The sequence below is a fragment of the Labrus mixtus genome, chromosome 13 (assembly GCF_963584025.1).
Source record: "Labrus mixtus chromosome 13, fLabMix1.1, whole genome shotgun sequence".
Classification (NCBI taxonomy): Eukaryota; Metazoa; Chordata; class Actinopteri; order Labriformes; family Labridae; genus Labrus; species Labrus mixtus.
In genome coordinates this window covers 12,170,973-12,187,248 of record NC_083624.1, presented here as the reverse complement: position 1 = coordinate 12,187,248, position 16,276 = coordinate 12,170,973, and the positions used below count along the sequence as shown (strand labels likewise).

General features: G+C 38.5%; 1 protein-coding gene across 1 annotated transcript in view; it reads left to right on the top strand.

Moving 5' to 3' along the window:
* Positions 1-16,276, top strand: part of lrp1bb (low density lipoprotein receptor-related protein 1Bb) — a 267,014-nt gene that overhangs the window by 116,583 nt on the left and 134,155 nt on the right. The window contains exons 4-7 of the mRNA XM_061053736.1: positions 6,798-6,917; positions 7,551-7,679; positions 11,868-12,125; positions 12,689-12,851. Coding sequence (XP_060909719.1) covers positions 6,798-6,917; positions 7,551-7,679; positions 11,868-12,125; positions 12,689-12,851 — 670 coding nt within the window. The remainder of the gene's footprint in view (positions 1-6,797; positions 6,918-7,550; positions 7,680-11,867; positions 12,126-12,688; positions 12,852-16,276) is intronic.

The window sequence follows — 16,276 nt, the reverse complement described above, 5'->3', positions numbered from 1 at the left end:
AAACAGTATAGAGGCAAGGAAATGAAAATGTTTTTCTAAGCAGCTTTAAGATTTTTCCACTTACAGTGTATTTGTAGACGTAGTATCAAGGCTACTACATGTTCTTCACTATTGACTCAAGTTCTCAGAGGTAGCACCCCAAAGCTTTAAGTATGTGAGCAGCATCAAGCAGGCTCAACAAACCCTAAACAAACCCTGCAGCACTCTTTGTTTGCCAAGAGGGAAAGCTGATCATCTGGCGTCTTTAAGCAGATATGAGGATTAGCTTTGAATATCTTCAGCCTGGCATGTAGTCATTTTGCATACTGCTGCACAACGGGGAAGCGTGATAGTAACCATACCACGCGATGAATAATAATGCACAGGTCACAAGGGGTCCGCACAGCTTGAGTAAACAGAGATGGCTGGAAGCAGCATCGGTTTATGACCCACCTTTCGAGGGCTGACAATTTCTTCTTCTTCTAAAGTACCTACTACATCAAAATGTTTTTACCAGACGGCATTTTAGTACGCATTTTTCAAACTACTGTATGATTTTTAAAATTGTATTCCCATAAAAATGTGAAGAGGTTCGCAGAAGTTCATTTAGAGTAGGAGTGCAACCTTAGAGAGATACATTATTTCCATCTGAACTGGAGTAGTGATAAATCAGAAAACTTAGAATAAATCCTCTAGGTCTTTTTGTCCACTTCCTCTTAATTCCAAATGTGCTTGTGGTCTGCATGACAATTGACAACATTCATTATTTTTCTTTCTTTTTTAACATAGCAGAGAGGCTAGAGTTATTAAATGCAATGCTGTTTGGACAAACCCATTGTTTTCAGCGCTTTGCTTATGATTCTGTCTTGGAAAAATAGCCGCATGCTAAAATGTAGCAATGTAGAATCCATTTTCTTGCTCTACAGTATTTTTAGGCAGGTCCTTTTATTTTTTAAACAGCCGTTGCCATGATGATAGCTGATTGCATTTAATGTTTTGTCAAATCATTTTGCGGATTTTTGTGGCTCCACTTTGACGGTAGTGCTACACTTCAAGTACAGCCCAATATGTCTGGCACAGACTCCCTCCAAAAAAAAAAAAAAAAAAAACCCTCAGAATAAGCAAAACACATCATCGTCCTCTGAACTGCTTTCATGAACGTTTTGCTTTCCAATCTAGTGGCTCATTTTCAGAGGAAAATGTGGTTTGAAGGCAGCATCAGATGGGTTTTGGCATTTAGCTCATAGTGTAAGTTTGTTTTTTCTGTTGTTTGAGGTTTTGAGAAAGGAGGTGTTTTAACCACCAGAGACAGAGTGGCCTAAGAGTAAATTAAAGGTATATACACATCAATCATCTTATAACACAACCTATGTCTTTGGCCAAGGTTGAAAATAAACGTAACCATGCTAATATCCCTAAATGGTTTGCTCCATAGAAAATGCAAACTCAATTTGAGAAGAAAAGCACCGTGTCTTCTGATATGCAAGAAAGCCGATTTATGAGACCGGGGGGAAATAAATTCAGTGAAATTGTCTGTACAACAGTTTGGTAATAGATATCTAAACTTGAGTGTTTCAGAGCTGAGCAAAGCAGGAAAGATGCAATGGTTTAAGGTTCTGTAACAATAAGGTCCACATCAGATGTTTTAACAGAGCTAATCCAAAGACTGGTGAATAGAGGGTAAAACTTTAATGTTGTCTCGTTCTCTTTTATAGAGAATACATTTGAAATTAAGGATAAAGTCTTAAAGTGACGGTTGTCGCTTGGTCTGAGTGCTTATATTTGTTTTAATTTATTTACATACAGTAGGCTATGTATATTTTCAATTCTTTGTTCTAGCTGCCTCGCCCTGAATATCTGATATCTTTGCTTTCTATATGGAAATATGATCTCCTTTTTTCCAGATTTTTTCAAACCACTTGAATAAAAGAAAGAAAAAAAAGGTGTGTGACAAAACAGACAAAATGTTGAATGAAATTATTTCTTTCTTGACTAAGATGTTTGGAATACATTTGATTTAAAATCCTACTGTATTTATTTTGGGAATACTGGACAGGACATTGACTGGAAAAGAATGGATAGAGGTATTAAGCACAATGGTGAGTTATGACCGGCTGACTTAAAGAGTGACTGGGCCGGAGGATCTGTGTAAAGAAGTGTAGGGTCCTTTCCACATGGATCGAAAAAGAGTGACGTTTTTCATTCTGTATTTGGATCAGGTACATGATGAATGTGCTGTATGGAGTTCCTAGGGGTGTTTTTGTTTTTGTTTCATCCTGCCTGAGTTGAATGTTATTCAGGGATCATAGATTTATTTCTGTATTGTTGTTGCTGTGAAGAAAAACAGAGAATTGTATGGGCAGGCTTTAAAAAAAAGTCGTGAATACAATGAATGTAACTGCAGCATAATTTTAAATGTTTGATCAAAAACATTAAAGCCACTGGAAACCCAAATCTCCCAAGCTTCTACCTATATGTTTTATGATCGTGTATACATAATATCAACTCTCTCTCTAAAGTGTTAAAAGTTACCTTCCAACTGTTTTTTGAGATTTTGTTATTAAAGTTTTTGAACATTTTCGGACATTTGGGGGCGGTGTTAGCTCTGAGATTTATTACACGTTAAATTTCAAATCAATAATAAAAACATACACTCATGTCCTGCCCAATAATGTGCAACTGGCACAAAGACGCACAGTCAATGGAGCAAGAGCAGACTCAGAGGGAATGTTCAAAAATCAGTTCTTTTAATGAAGGCAGGGGTTCAATACATGGTTTAGCAACAACAAATAAATCCAGAGGGCCCGGCAAAGGCAAGGTCAAAAAGGCAAGCCAAAGTCATACACTAGGATCTAATATGGAAAATGCTGGGACGAAGGTACTATATATAAAAAAAATAAAAAAAACACTATGAACTGGCAACAAGAGGGAGAACACACTGGGATTAAATACACAGACAATCAGGGAACATTGAGACACAGGTGAGGGTAATCAGGGCGAGGCTGACACACGAGGCAGGAACATGAGGAGCAGGATCTGAAAGACAGAGACAAGGGTGAATACAAAACACAAAACATGAACTAATGCTGGTTGAAACCCTTGTCAGCAACAAAACGACTCTGCTCCTCCAGCTTGTCCTTCATTATTGTGTGTTCTGTTCCTGGCACATCCAAAGGTGAAGCTGACAGCTTGTCATTCGGTGGGTTTAAATAAACAGTGGGTTGTGTATTGGTGTACTGTGCCGGAGTAGCACTCAGTATATGCTGCGCTCATTACCCTCCAATACCAGTTAACCATTTTTTTCCGTAAAGCTCCAGGCTTTGCCAAACTTCTTGCATCCTCCCCATGCCACCCACCTCTGCTGGTCACCTGTTGTCAAAGTATATTTCATATCATTGTTTTTCTTTATTGTGGATGATTTTGACATAACGAGGGAGAAAAGCTGTTAAAAAAAGTGGCACAGCTAGTTATATAAGCATGGCTAGGTATCCCAGGATGCTTTGGGCAGTGAGTCGGACCGTTGCTAATGAATGGGGGGGAATTTCGATTGACTTATGTGAGTTGCCACGCCCCCCACACAGTCCTGGGAAATCTCCTAAACTGCAAAATAAGCAGTTTTTGACAGAGTTTTCTAATAGATATGAATGTTTATTTTCACTCAGATTGTTGTAGCTACTTATTGATGCATGTCATTTTAATATCAAATATGAATTAAAAAAAAATACAAGTCAGGTTTCCAGGGGTTTTAATACAAAAAAAAATAAATCCTGCCCTAAGTATAAATACAGACTATGTGAATTGGTTCCTGAACTGTCCCTTTAAGTTGTGCAGACCAACATCATGGGAGCTGTAAGGCAGTACAGTTAGCTTAAGAGATTTTCAAAAAGCAACCATCTTGGCCTTCTGACTCAGCAGCTGTGATGTAATGAGATACATGCTTATCCCATCCTCAAGAATGTGTTGTTTTTTTTTTTTTACTTTGAGAAAAACTGATTTTGGCAGCCTCCCATTTACTGCAACATCTCTTAGCCTATGTAAATGAGTTGAAAATTAACATCGTGTTTAGGAAAGACGGTTATGTCTCAATGGGTTGTATGAGTGCAGTAGCTCAGGAAGAGGAAAACAGACAGAGGAGTTGAATCGTTAACAGTTAAGTATCTTACATGCTTTAGTTTAGAAATGTGTCAATTATAAAACCTTTAATTATTGTCCCTCTCTGACTTCTTCAGTTTAAACTCCCTCTGGTGTTGATGTTAGCTTAGTCTACAAAAGGTAACTTAAGGTCAGCCTGTGAGTCAAAGTGGAAATGAACTGAATGACTCTTCTTAGCGTGCCATGTCGTAGTCCTCCTGAGTTTTCTCTGTGCAGTTTGAGGTATGGTTGCAGCAGTTAGAGAACAATTTAGTCGTCACTACATCACTTAGCTCTCTTCTTCACACAGAGCCAGAGCAGCAGAAATGTGTATACAGGTTTCAAATCAATGCCACAGTTAAACTCCTTTTGAAACATAGACAAGCAGATGACAAAAACAAGGCTCAGTATTTTATGGATTTGTTGAGACTGCTAATGCACAGCAGTAAAGAGGCTTTTATTTTTTAGTTATGATCAATAAAGGAGAAACTTGTGTTTTTAAATGCAACACACAAGAGTCAATTATTCATGTTAATAACGGATTCATTTAAAAAAATGAGATATGTAGCAGCTTTAATATTTAAAAAAACGTGCAAGATTTTTTTCATGCATGAATTGAAGATTTATAAAATATTTACATATTTCATTCTCTAATATCTGCACATTTAGGCTGTGGAAGAAATGTAGGATGTACGTATTTATATTAGTATTTCCTTCTTCCTCTTGTAATTATTTCTATTTTTTATACTATCTTTGCTGTTTTCTTTCAAACTGTTGTGACATGTTCCTCCAATAAGGGATCAGTAAATATGATCCTATCTCATGTATGATGAAGCATCATATATCTGGCTCCAAGTCGTGGATTCTCTTAGTATTTCAGTCATGCTCTCTTGAGTGTTATTTTGTCTGCCACTTGCTAACTCTGGGTAAATGCTTCAGAGTAAAACCTCTGGGTTCGCCCTGCAGTCAAACTTTTCCATGGGGTGAAGAAATAGAGAATATAATTGGTACAAAATGATAAATGTCAAGAACGTATCCTTGAAACACACAAAAGCAATGCCAAGTCTCTGAAATTGTTTGTTTTCAGATTCTTTTTCAACTTTATTGAGCTCTAGCTCTTTGCTACCCTACAATCATTTCACCATTATGAGCCCGTGAGCGGTATTCAGAGATACCCAGGCAGGCTCTGTCTGGTCATTGAAGACCAAAAGGGCACTGGGCATTGACCATTTTAATACCTCTCTGTTTGCTTGCTCTCTATAACCTCACAAAATACTTTGCCCTGGAATGATTTTAAATTCAGTTATTTTTCCACTCACTCAAACCACCTGTCAGTCAATACTGAGAGCTACATGAAAATCCAGTACACAGACAGTTCACCTGTTTTTAGTCCTGTATGAAGGTGGGTAAAGGAAACAGGGACCAGTAGTTTCTAGTGTGCATTATTTAACATTAAAATGATTATTTTGTGGTCATTTTATTCTACGGACATACGAGATAGATGTGATTTATTGTGTAACTTATTGTTAGTTCACCTTGCCAGTTCTGCTCACCCCATTTGATTCAAATATTTGTATTTTCCATCTCTTACAAACTGCTTTTATGATTATGGGTTGACATATTGGTCTCCAGCAAGCACTTACTGGGGTTTATATATTGCTTTTTAAACAATCCAGCCACACCATTCATCTCAATGTGTCAGAGAGCTAGCCATAGTTAGATACTCCAATGAAAAATGGACCTTTGATAAGTCATTGTTGAGAGCTGTCTGATTCACTGACAAGTCGTTATAACCACTTTCAATTCTACTCTCTAAAACTGTGTATTCATTCAAGAAGTAATGACACAAGCTCTGACTCACTTCCCACTACACATCTGAATGTAAATACACCCTGTCAAGAAATTACTTGAAATGATTAGCACAGGAAAAGAAATGGTCAATCAATGTGAGCCTTTTTCTTTTGGGTCGTAAATTGACATTAATCAATGTTCAGAATATCAATCTGTGTGCAATTAGAGCTTTGTTTCCTGTGTTATACTGTCAATTGTGCCTTTTATTTTCTGAGCATTCATCATGCCATAATTAGCTGGTCTTTGGCTGTTCCTTTTTGTATAAAGATTAGTGCTATACAATGCATCACCAACAATCACAGCATTCAGGAAATACAAGAGGCATAACAATGGTGGTACTTCCTGAGGGCTGCTACCAGTCAATCATTGTGTTAACTGATGATTTTACAGTGCAAAGCTGCAGGAAAACATTTCAATCACTTCAAAAGAAACATTGTAGTCTCACACTTTAAATGGCATTTATTAATCTTACAGTTTATAGTCATTCATACTTCATTGTAAAAAAAATTACATCTTTTTCCTCACATGTCAATATCCTCTGACATTTAATAATTATCACAGTGACATTTCTATCAGTTGGATTTCCAGGACCTGGAGTCAATAGACGAAGAAAAAAAAAAACTTCAACAATGTCCTATAAACCTGTCACAGTCAGCTGGAGTTTTTGTGTGCTAAATGACAAGGGAGCATTTGTGACTGAAAGGGGCCACGTCAAGAGCAAAATCAAAAGCGTTATTTCCCAAATCTAAAAGTAATTTCCCATTCCACCTACCCTTTTAAACTCCATTTTTTTTCCCGAGTTCTCACATTTTATCTCCTTCTCTCTTCCCCTGCAGAGCTCCTGTCAGCCTGCCACGAGCTACGGTGCCGCTACGGCTGCGTTATGACGAGAAACGGCACCTTCTGTTTCTGCGCGGACGGCTTTGAGGTCGGTGAGGACGGGACGAGTTGCAGAGGTAAGATTCAGCTGTGCTATGGGGGTAAAGGGGGGTGGGGGGGGGGGGGGGGGGGGAGCCTCCTGCTACGGAGCACTCCCCTCCTTTCAATCCCTATTTCCCACACTGATCCCTCCTTTTGCCCTCGGCCAGACGTCCCTCAGATGAGTAAGCAGGAGGTGCTTTTGTATAGGAGAACCATCTGTCTGCAGGCAGGGCCTCATGCACAGTGCATTACACATTTACTGTCTATACAGTACACAGTTTCTCTGCGTCTCTTTCTCTCCTTTTTTAAGCTCTCCATATGAGCCACGAGCCTGGTGTCTGGCAACCAGTGATGAAGACAGGATTTTACCGTCAGAGATGCCTCAAGAGTTGAAGTGTCTTAGTTGTACCCTGCACATACCTTACACCACACTATGGCATAAAATAGCATCATTCTGCTGAAAGGAGGGGTTTAACAGAGTCACAAAATTCGATCCATGTGAAATAGGGGTTTATAGGGTACTGCGGCTCCAAAAAAGCCTCATTGGTTATAAAAGTAATTATGCCTGAGGTGCCAGAGTAAGGCCACATTAAGTATACTTTATGTATTTGGGTCATGTTTGAGTACACCTAATTTGTAACAAATGACTCTCTTTCTCTTTCCATAAGATCATGATGAATGTGCCATGTATGGCTCATGCAGCCAAACCTGCACGAACACCTACGGGTCATACAGATGCAGCTGCACAGACGGATACATCCTGCAGCCTGACAGGATATCTTGCAAAGCGAAACAAGGTGAGCGGCACACATGCATCGGGAGACAATGATAATCTGCATAGTATGTATGTTTCATTTCTAATAATAAACCGGGAGGTTCTGCTCAACCAAAGTGGAAGTATAGCTTATCAAGGCCTTCATGCTCGCTAGCTTTGGTAGGGCGAGATTAATGTGGTTTAGCAGTGACCACATCGATCATCCACATGGGAATGGGTAGACGTGGTCAGGCCAGGATAATGATAAAATTAATGAGCATGCGATTTTAAGTGGGAGCAGTCGGGAGTATTTTGTGTGGAGACAATGCCCGGCGTCACCCTGATTTATGTCGATGCCTGATGCTGGTAACAAATCTGTCCTGATGAGTAAAACAGCCTACTTAGAAACAAAACAACCAAAAGAGGTATTGTGTTTTGGTGGTCTGACATCCACATGTAAAAAAAAGTGTAACCTCAAGAGATATTTTTTTTGTATTGTGCATTGAACCCCAAAGTGAAGCATATATTTTTTCGTGTTTTGTCACTGGCATATATAGGTTGAAAATAGCTGGAGGCCCAGCACACCTAGCTGGGGAGAACACCACTGTTGCAGCTTTTAATCAATGTGACTGGTGTCCTACCAGGAATAAACTGAATATGATTACCCATAAACTTAACTGAACCCAATGCTCACATGTATTAATATTAATTTAGCAGAGAGCGATAGTGGTACGGGGATAACGACAGGGTTACCATTAGTTGTAAAACCCTATGAATATAAATTTCAGATATGGCTCTCTGAGACCTGACAGGGAGGAGCAGCAGGGAATAAAAAAACATATTAACGTGTTGAGTGTAAGATTGAAGTTAAAACTCTGCTTGACAAATGTCATTTTGGGGGATTTAATCTTGATCCTTATTTGGTGCCGACTACAGTAAAAGGTATGATATTTTATATTTCTACCTATAATTCTAACATAAATCTGACTCAACAACACCCTGCTAGTTTTTATGTCTGTATGTTAATGGACTTCACTGACTCATACCAAGAATTACTGTACACTGATTATAAATGTCACAGCACAATAACTTTAATGCCTTTACAAAATACATATTAATGATGGTTGATGTGTTTCCATATACTTTTCCAACACTGTAAATGGAATGATAAATGGACTTGAGCTTGTATGACGCTTTTCTAGTCTTCCGACTTCTCAAAGCGCTTTTACTCCGCATGCCACACCTACCCATTCATATACATTCAAACACACACATAATGGCAGAGTTATGTAAAGTGACCATCAGTATTAACTAATCCATTCATACACATTCACATGCTGCCACTGAAGCACCTCGAGCAACTATGGGTTAAGTGTCTTGCCTAAGGATACATCGGACATGTGGCTGCAAGAGCTCAGGATCAAACGCCAAACCTCGTGGTTGAAAGACGACCGACTTTACCAACTGAGCCACAGCCACTGCCAACTCTTTGTTCTTGAAGACTTAAAGAAAATAAGGCTAAAATAGACAGAAGTTTAATATAATTTCTGTGGACAAAAAAATACACATTTGACATGCTCATATATCTGCATCAGCAGGATGATGTTGCCTGTAACCAGAGCTGAGCTGCAATCTATATCAAATTGACACAAGCCGTTTTCACATATGCACTACGGATAATATCTAGATAATTACAGGAGGACTGCTCCGGAGATTCTCCTGACCTAGCCGTTCACATATGCTCCTCACAGCGGGGGACTATCCCTGTCAGAGGGGAGGGGGGTCGGGGGATTTCCCGAGGTAAGACGTGACGTAAAAAAACAACGCGGAAGTAGTGGCCGTAGCAACAGAGTCCAATAGAGAGTTGACAATTCAGACAAAAAAATTGGGACTGAAGACTGAAGATAAATTTCAGGTTGATCAGGTTTATCTGAATATGGTAAAATATCGCCCTGGTGCAATGGTACGGCACTTTAATATTTCAAATACAACTATATGTAGCCCTCATACATAAAAAAAAAAAAAAAAAAAAAAAAAAAAGCTATTTTAGCCATTGGGTACACAGGAAAAATGAGAAGTTCCTCCTCCACTTAGGCTGAATCTCTGTTTACAAGCTGGTAGAAGTGACGATTTTTGTCCCCATCACTCATTGAGCCATTCTTGAAACAAAGTACAAACTGTACTTTTACTCGATTTAACAATGCAGAATGAACACATAAATCTAACTAACAACAACATAACAGAATACATGAGAGCTGTTCATCTATCGTATTTAAAAAGCAAATGCAAAATAATAAAAAAGCATGAATTGGAAATAACTTTTGATTATGAATGGAACATTTTCCTAATAAAAAAAAACATCATTTTGACATTTGTTTATCTTGTTGTCATAACAAGGGGAAAACTGTGTGAAAACAGAATTCACATCTGACTAAAATGCATAGTTATATGACACTGAAAAAAAAGTGGTTCAGCATTTTATCAGCTTGTTTACAAAAAGTACACGCCTAATCCACATCCACATCCACACACCTGGAGAGATTAAAGAATTGACGGGATCTATTTTATGACTATTCTTTGACATCTTATCATCAGAGCTCAAGTATCGAGGCCACGCCCCTTATTACCTCAAGTAATAAGAGGCGTGGCCAATTTCGGTGACAGCAGGTCAGTCCCGCAGCCGCCAGCCGTCTGCTAGGTGTCAGCTAATTACAGTCCTGAACTTAACCTCTCGTTCATGTTTGTAGTGATGGTGCCATTTGAATTCCTTTTGATGAAATACAAAAAAAGGTAACGCTTTAACACAGTCAGTGGTTCACTGTTTACATAGATGAATAGTTTACATTTAAAAAAAAAGGCTTACATAAAGCAGTAATTTACATTGCAAACATTAACCAGGGTTGCACCGTATAGTTAATTAGATGTTTTGCAGTAATATGTTAAACAATAATGAACAATGAATGTCTCTGTTCAGATGCAGATGTGCATTGATTCTATTTCCTAAAATGCACTGTGGGCTGTAAGCTTCAGTACTCTGTCCCTCCATCTCTTGGCTCAGTTTACCAGCCACTTGAACAAACACGCACAGCCACCTGCACAGGGCAAAGAAAAGGAGAATTTCTGAATGTATGCTGAACTGCAAAAAGGGAAAACTTAATGTTATGTCTGTGGGACCATCTATGCCAGAATGAACTTCCCATATTGTATATTTTTTTTCATTTTAACGTTAAAATGTTATAATTGTTTTAATTTTGAGATTAAAGTCGTAAATTTACGAGAATAAAGTCGTAAATGATGAAAGTAGAACTCGTAAAGTCTTTAAAGAATAAAGAAAACTTCCCATATTGTATTTTTTTTTCATTTTAAATGTCTTTTTGAGTGTCCTCGTAATGTTTTTCATTAGATTTTACATTAGCTAACATGTTTGATTAAGTGTCAGTGGGCAGAACAGTCTCAGATAATTTTCAGAGAATTGAGTCTAAACCCCATCTACCCCCTGGCGTGACAGAATGATGTCTGACTTCTAAAAGTTGAGTCTGAGGGCTAAGGGGAAACAGTTATTTGACCGGACATTCTGATTTATTGCCTATATTAGGAGGGTAGCCCTTGACTTGAACTCCTGTAGAAGATGGGTATAAATAAGGGCCCCATTTTAGGGGGTGAACCTGATGTCAGAGAATGTGCACGGTCAATTAAGCCCATGAAGCAGTTCATCTCAGTTTTCACCGCCATAAACTGTCCTGCCTTGACTCCCAGCAGGAGAGAGAGAGAGAGACAGAGAGCTCTTAAAAAGTCAGGTCCTTCACTTGAGTTAATGTTTGGGTTTCATAATTTGCTATTTAAGCCAATCAAGTTTTAATTGAAAATAATTGTTTTTCTTGATTGTTTTGATGCTGTTTCATTTAGTCTTAATTTTATTTTGTCCTTGATTAGTTTTTCTTTTCTTCTGTGCGTGCATGCCATTCATGTCCAATTTCTTGTGACAGATTATGCCTCAACAGATATGCTTTCTATCTTTCTCGTTTCTTTTTCATTTCTGTGTTTTTGTGTCCTTCATTCATCTTTTGGGCCATATTTTAAGGCACACTTGGAGACAACTTCCCCTCTAATCCTTTTTTTTTTCAAATGTGATTTTGTGTTTCATTGAGGTCATGTGGTCCCTTGATGTTCGGCACTGAGCAACTGTGGAATTGTAATATAAAAAGATAATAATAACTTCTATATTTTACAGATGCTGGTGACAACCGTCCAATGCTTCTCATTGGTGGTTCAGATCGGATTGTCATCACCCATCTAAATGGGACAGGCCTCCAGCCCCTGAGGTCCCTGGGTGTAAATGGAACACTTGCATTGGATTTCCAGCAAAACCAGGAAAGTGTATGCTGGCTTCTATCTACAGAGTCCTCTGGGCAACTCCGTTGTGCTGAAACGAGGAACCTGCGCGGATTCACACGGGAACAGGAAATAAGAACACAACAAAGTTTGCAACGTATGTTTCCAATTACTCACAGTTGCCATCTCTTACAGTACACACTTTTTCTCTTGCTTGGGTTTTTTTTAGTCTTAGAGCTTAGCTGTTCTCAAATCATGAAAACTCTCCACTATAAGACTAAAGGATAGTGCATCTTATGTGCTTAGATACTTATCAAACAGTATGCCACTCACCCATTTAAATTTTTCCTTAAATACAGATTCACATTTTTGTATTGGTAATTTTTGAAGGTAAGAATGACATGTCTCTTAATAAGACTTTGATTGATGCAAACACTTCTATTACTCCTTCCTGAAAGTTTTAATTTAAACTGTCACAAATGGAAAAGCTAAGGAAATGTAAAAAGCCTACAAACACATGCCATTGAATGACTTTATGGGAAGTGAAGGAGTATTTTTTAGAGTTAATCCAAAGCCACGGAAGTCGGAATGTCACAACATAGTAACTTTAATTGGTCTTTCTTATTCGAACAAATCTCTCTGCAAGTAATAGATGTTGGTTAAACATTTGAAATGTATTATATGTTTATTAAATAGTTAAAATGATGTTTGTTGCTGCAGATGTGGAGCACATGGCCATCGACTGGCTGACTGGAAACTTCTATTTTGTTGACCGTGTCACTGACAAGATATTTGTTTGTGACCGTGCTGGAGACACATGTGTTACAATCGTCCAGCTAGACCTGCTCAATCCTAAAGGAATCGCTCTGGATCCTCTCATGGGGTGAGTGCTCTGCAGTCGACATGATACGCCATCTCTGAATGTGCTACAGGGCTCATTTATCATCATGCATCTTTTGTTGAAGCAGAAAAAATAATGGTGGAAGAGAAAAAAAAATTGCTATGCATAACAATTGACTTGTCTGGGAGACTGTGAGCGAGTTACAATGAAGGGATTTAAATGATTCCCTGTCCTTCGACTCAGCCCTTTTCTCTTTGAGCTGTGTAATTTGGTGGATAGTAATGCTTCAGACAGTTTCTACTGTTGAGACATTCATTTGTATTCACTGATTTCACTCAACATCCCTCAGCACAAAATGGCCCTGCAGGACTTTCCATTACAGGATTTTTTTTTCTCTATAGACATCACAAAAAAAAGCTGGATGGCTGTGGAGTAAAAAAAATATCCCCACCCTACTTTCAGTGAAGGGTGAAACATGAACAGCATGTGGTTGACAATCACACGGATCACAATGTTGGAAAACGTATTATGTTGATAATTGAGCTGTTTCCACATGTACTACCGAAAACAGAAAAAAAAATAAGAGAAAAAAATGGGGTTGCTCTTGTCTCGCAATTTTTCATTCAAATTTTCTCTTTCAAATTATGCTTTGATATTTTTTTTATTTATAATTACAATTATTTCTAGTATTGGAATGTGTTTGACGAAATAATAATAATATTAACATGATGTTTGCGACTGTTTGTAAAATGTGTTTACTTTTGCATTGCAAGCTCAGTTTTTACATACTGATAGAATTCATTAAGAGCTGTGGCTCACATGGTGGAGTCGGACGTCTGTCAACTGGAAAGTCGGGGATTCGATCCTCAGCTCCTCAGCATCATGTCCGATTTGTCCTTGGGCAAGACACTTAACCCAAAGTCGCTCCCGCTGCTTCGTCTGCGTCGTATGAATGTGTATGCATGGAATTAGTAACTTATGAAGATCACTTTACATAGCAACTTCTGCCCTCAGAGTGTGCATGGGAAGGTGTGACCTGCTGTGTTAAAGTGCTTTAAGTAGTCAGCTGACTAAAAAAAGCACTATACAAGCTCAAGTCCATTAAGTTGATATTGGCAGAGATTAAGAGTGACAGACATTGTGCGTTACACTCTTACTGATATGACTGAAGCTGTCGCAGGATAGTAATTTTTTTTTTTTTTCATTTACTCTTCAAGAAGAGTAAATAACAAGAGGCAGTCAAAAACAGATTCCAAGCACATTTACATTTATTGTGAATTGTAGAGCTGACAGCATTTTATTTTGTGATCAAATATGGCTTGCTAGTAGGGATGGAAATTTACAGTAATCCAAATGCTCAAGTACTCTCATGACTTTATGAATGAGTACTCGCTGGTTTTAACAGAAAAAAAAAAAATGTTGGCTACAGACTACCTTGCTGCTTTGTGGACCTTAAGTTTATAAACTATACTTTATTCAACAGCTTGGACTAGAACTACGAGCTGTTGGGTCTTATCAAAAATAATTGGCTGCTGGTTCCTAAATGACATGGACAGTGTTGATTTGTTTGGCAGCAATTTGGCTTATGGTAATAAACTTCAGTGTGTAGTAGCTGGCTCCCTCTGAGTCACCTCAGATAAGTAAAGCTGTTTTTTTTAATGATTTTGTTGTAATCACACATGATTCACTCACGCTGTGCCCATTCTGCTCTGTGTATAGAGGGATGATAGTATGTATATAGAGTCTGCTCATCCACATGGGAGCTGGACATGATGGCTGCTGACTTTAGAACACACAGAAGTTTTCCAAGGCTTCTCCCTGCCTCTAATTAGTGAGACAGTGGTACAGCTGTTTCTGAAGAGGCGGGCCTGAGAGAGGTCTGTCAGCCTGGAGCAATGGAGCGAAAACAAATGAAATCAGGGAGGTGTCGGATGGCAGCACAGTGAGAGGAAAACTGTTTATGGAATATGTTCTCATTTGGCACTTTTCTTTGGTAATTTGATTTTCTCTCCGACTCTCTGCCTTTTTTTCCATCAGAAAATGCATTTTAATTTTGCCATCGGGAAGCCTTTGATGGTAAACTTTTTATTTTACAAGGGAGGTAAGAGTTGATTGATGGTAGTATTTGTTCATCAGTCAGAATTCTGATCAGCGCTACAAAATTGAAGCTCTCTGTGAGTACCATTTTTTATTAAGTGAATGCTGTGAGTAGAAAGGAAGTTGATTTGTTTTTGAAAGTTGAATAGAATTATGCTTGACAAGAAGCCTATAATGTAAAAATAGGATGTTAGATCTATTGACATGTTTTGAACATTGCACGTGAAGTTTGAATATTACTGTTTTATATGAACAAAAACTTTTTAGGGAAAAAGGAAGAATACTTTTCTGTGTTCTGTGGAATAGGGTTTTTCATGTGAGGGAAAAAACACATTATAGCACTGCGGTTATCAGTCCATTGAACTGACCCATTGATTGGTTTGACAAAAACAGATAAAGAATAGATGGCACCTGAAAGGAAACCAGTCGAAATTGTATCGGAGCAGACTTTGTGATAATAACAAATAGAATTGTCCAATGAATTGACATAATATCGGATGAAACTGGTGATTTACGGCCCTATAGGACATTAAGATGGGCTATTTCACTACAACACATCAAATATTTAATACATATTAGACTACTATTCATCTTAAAGTGCCAAAAAAAAGGGTCTTTATGGCCTTCAAACCACTTAAACTTCATAATAAGTCATTTTTGTAGATTTGTGAAAAGAAATGCTGCTGTACAATGTAAAAGGCTGCACTTTCTTTGGTGCTGCAGTTATATGTAATTTGCTACTAAAAGCAGACACAGGCAACAAATAGCAATTCACAAGGTCCCATGCTATTATTATTGGTATTTTATTGTGAGGGTGTTTTTGCCTGAATGCTGCAAATTAAACAACGCAGAGGAGGGGTATTTTCTGCCACGGCTGGATAAAATTGAAAGTAACGACTTTAAGTACTTAATTCTAACAGTGTCTGTTCAGTCTTCTGTTCAGTCTTCTGTTTCAGCGTAAGACACAGACTATATTTCACTGGTCGTATGTCGTTTACTTTTTCAGGCGTGCTCATTTCTATCTATCATGGATCTAACTGGTTGTAGCTGCAGAATACAAAGGTACAGCATCAGCACCATCCTAATCCCAGAAAGCTATCATTTGTATGCCACATGGAGGTGCACCTGTTTGGGGAGCTGGGTCCCTTGCTGACGCTGACAGTTTTTTTCAGCACAGCCTGGTCTTGGGTTCAAAGGGCAGCCCATCTCTCCTCTGACTTGACTTGTGCAGATTAAGTCGGCTTCCCGCTGCTCTGTGGCTGAAGCTCGTTATCATTGGTATCTGTTGGAGCTCTGTCCTCCCAGAGCCACAGCAAGACAGCACGGCAAGCCTTCCATGTTAATTACCGTTTGTGCAGACCTGAGCAGTT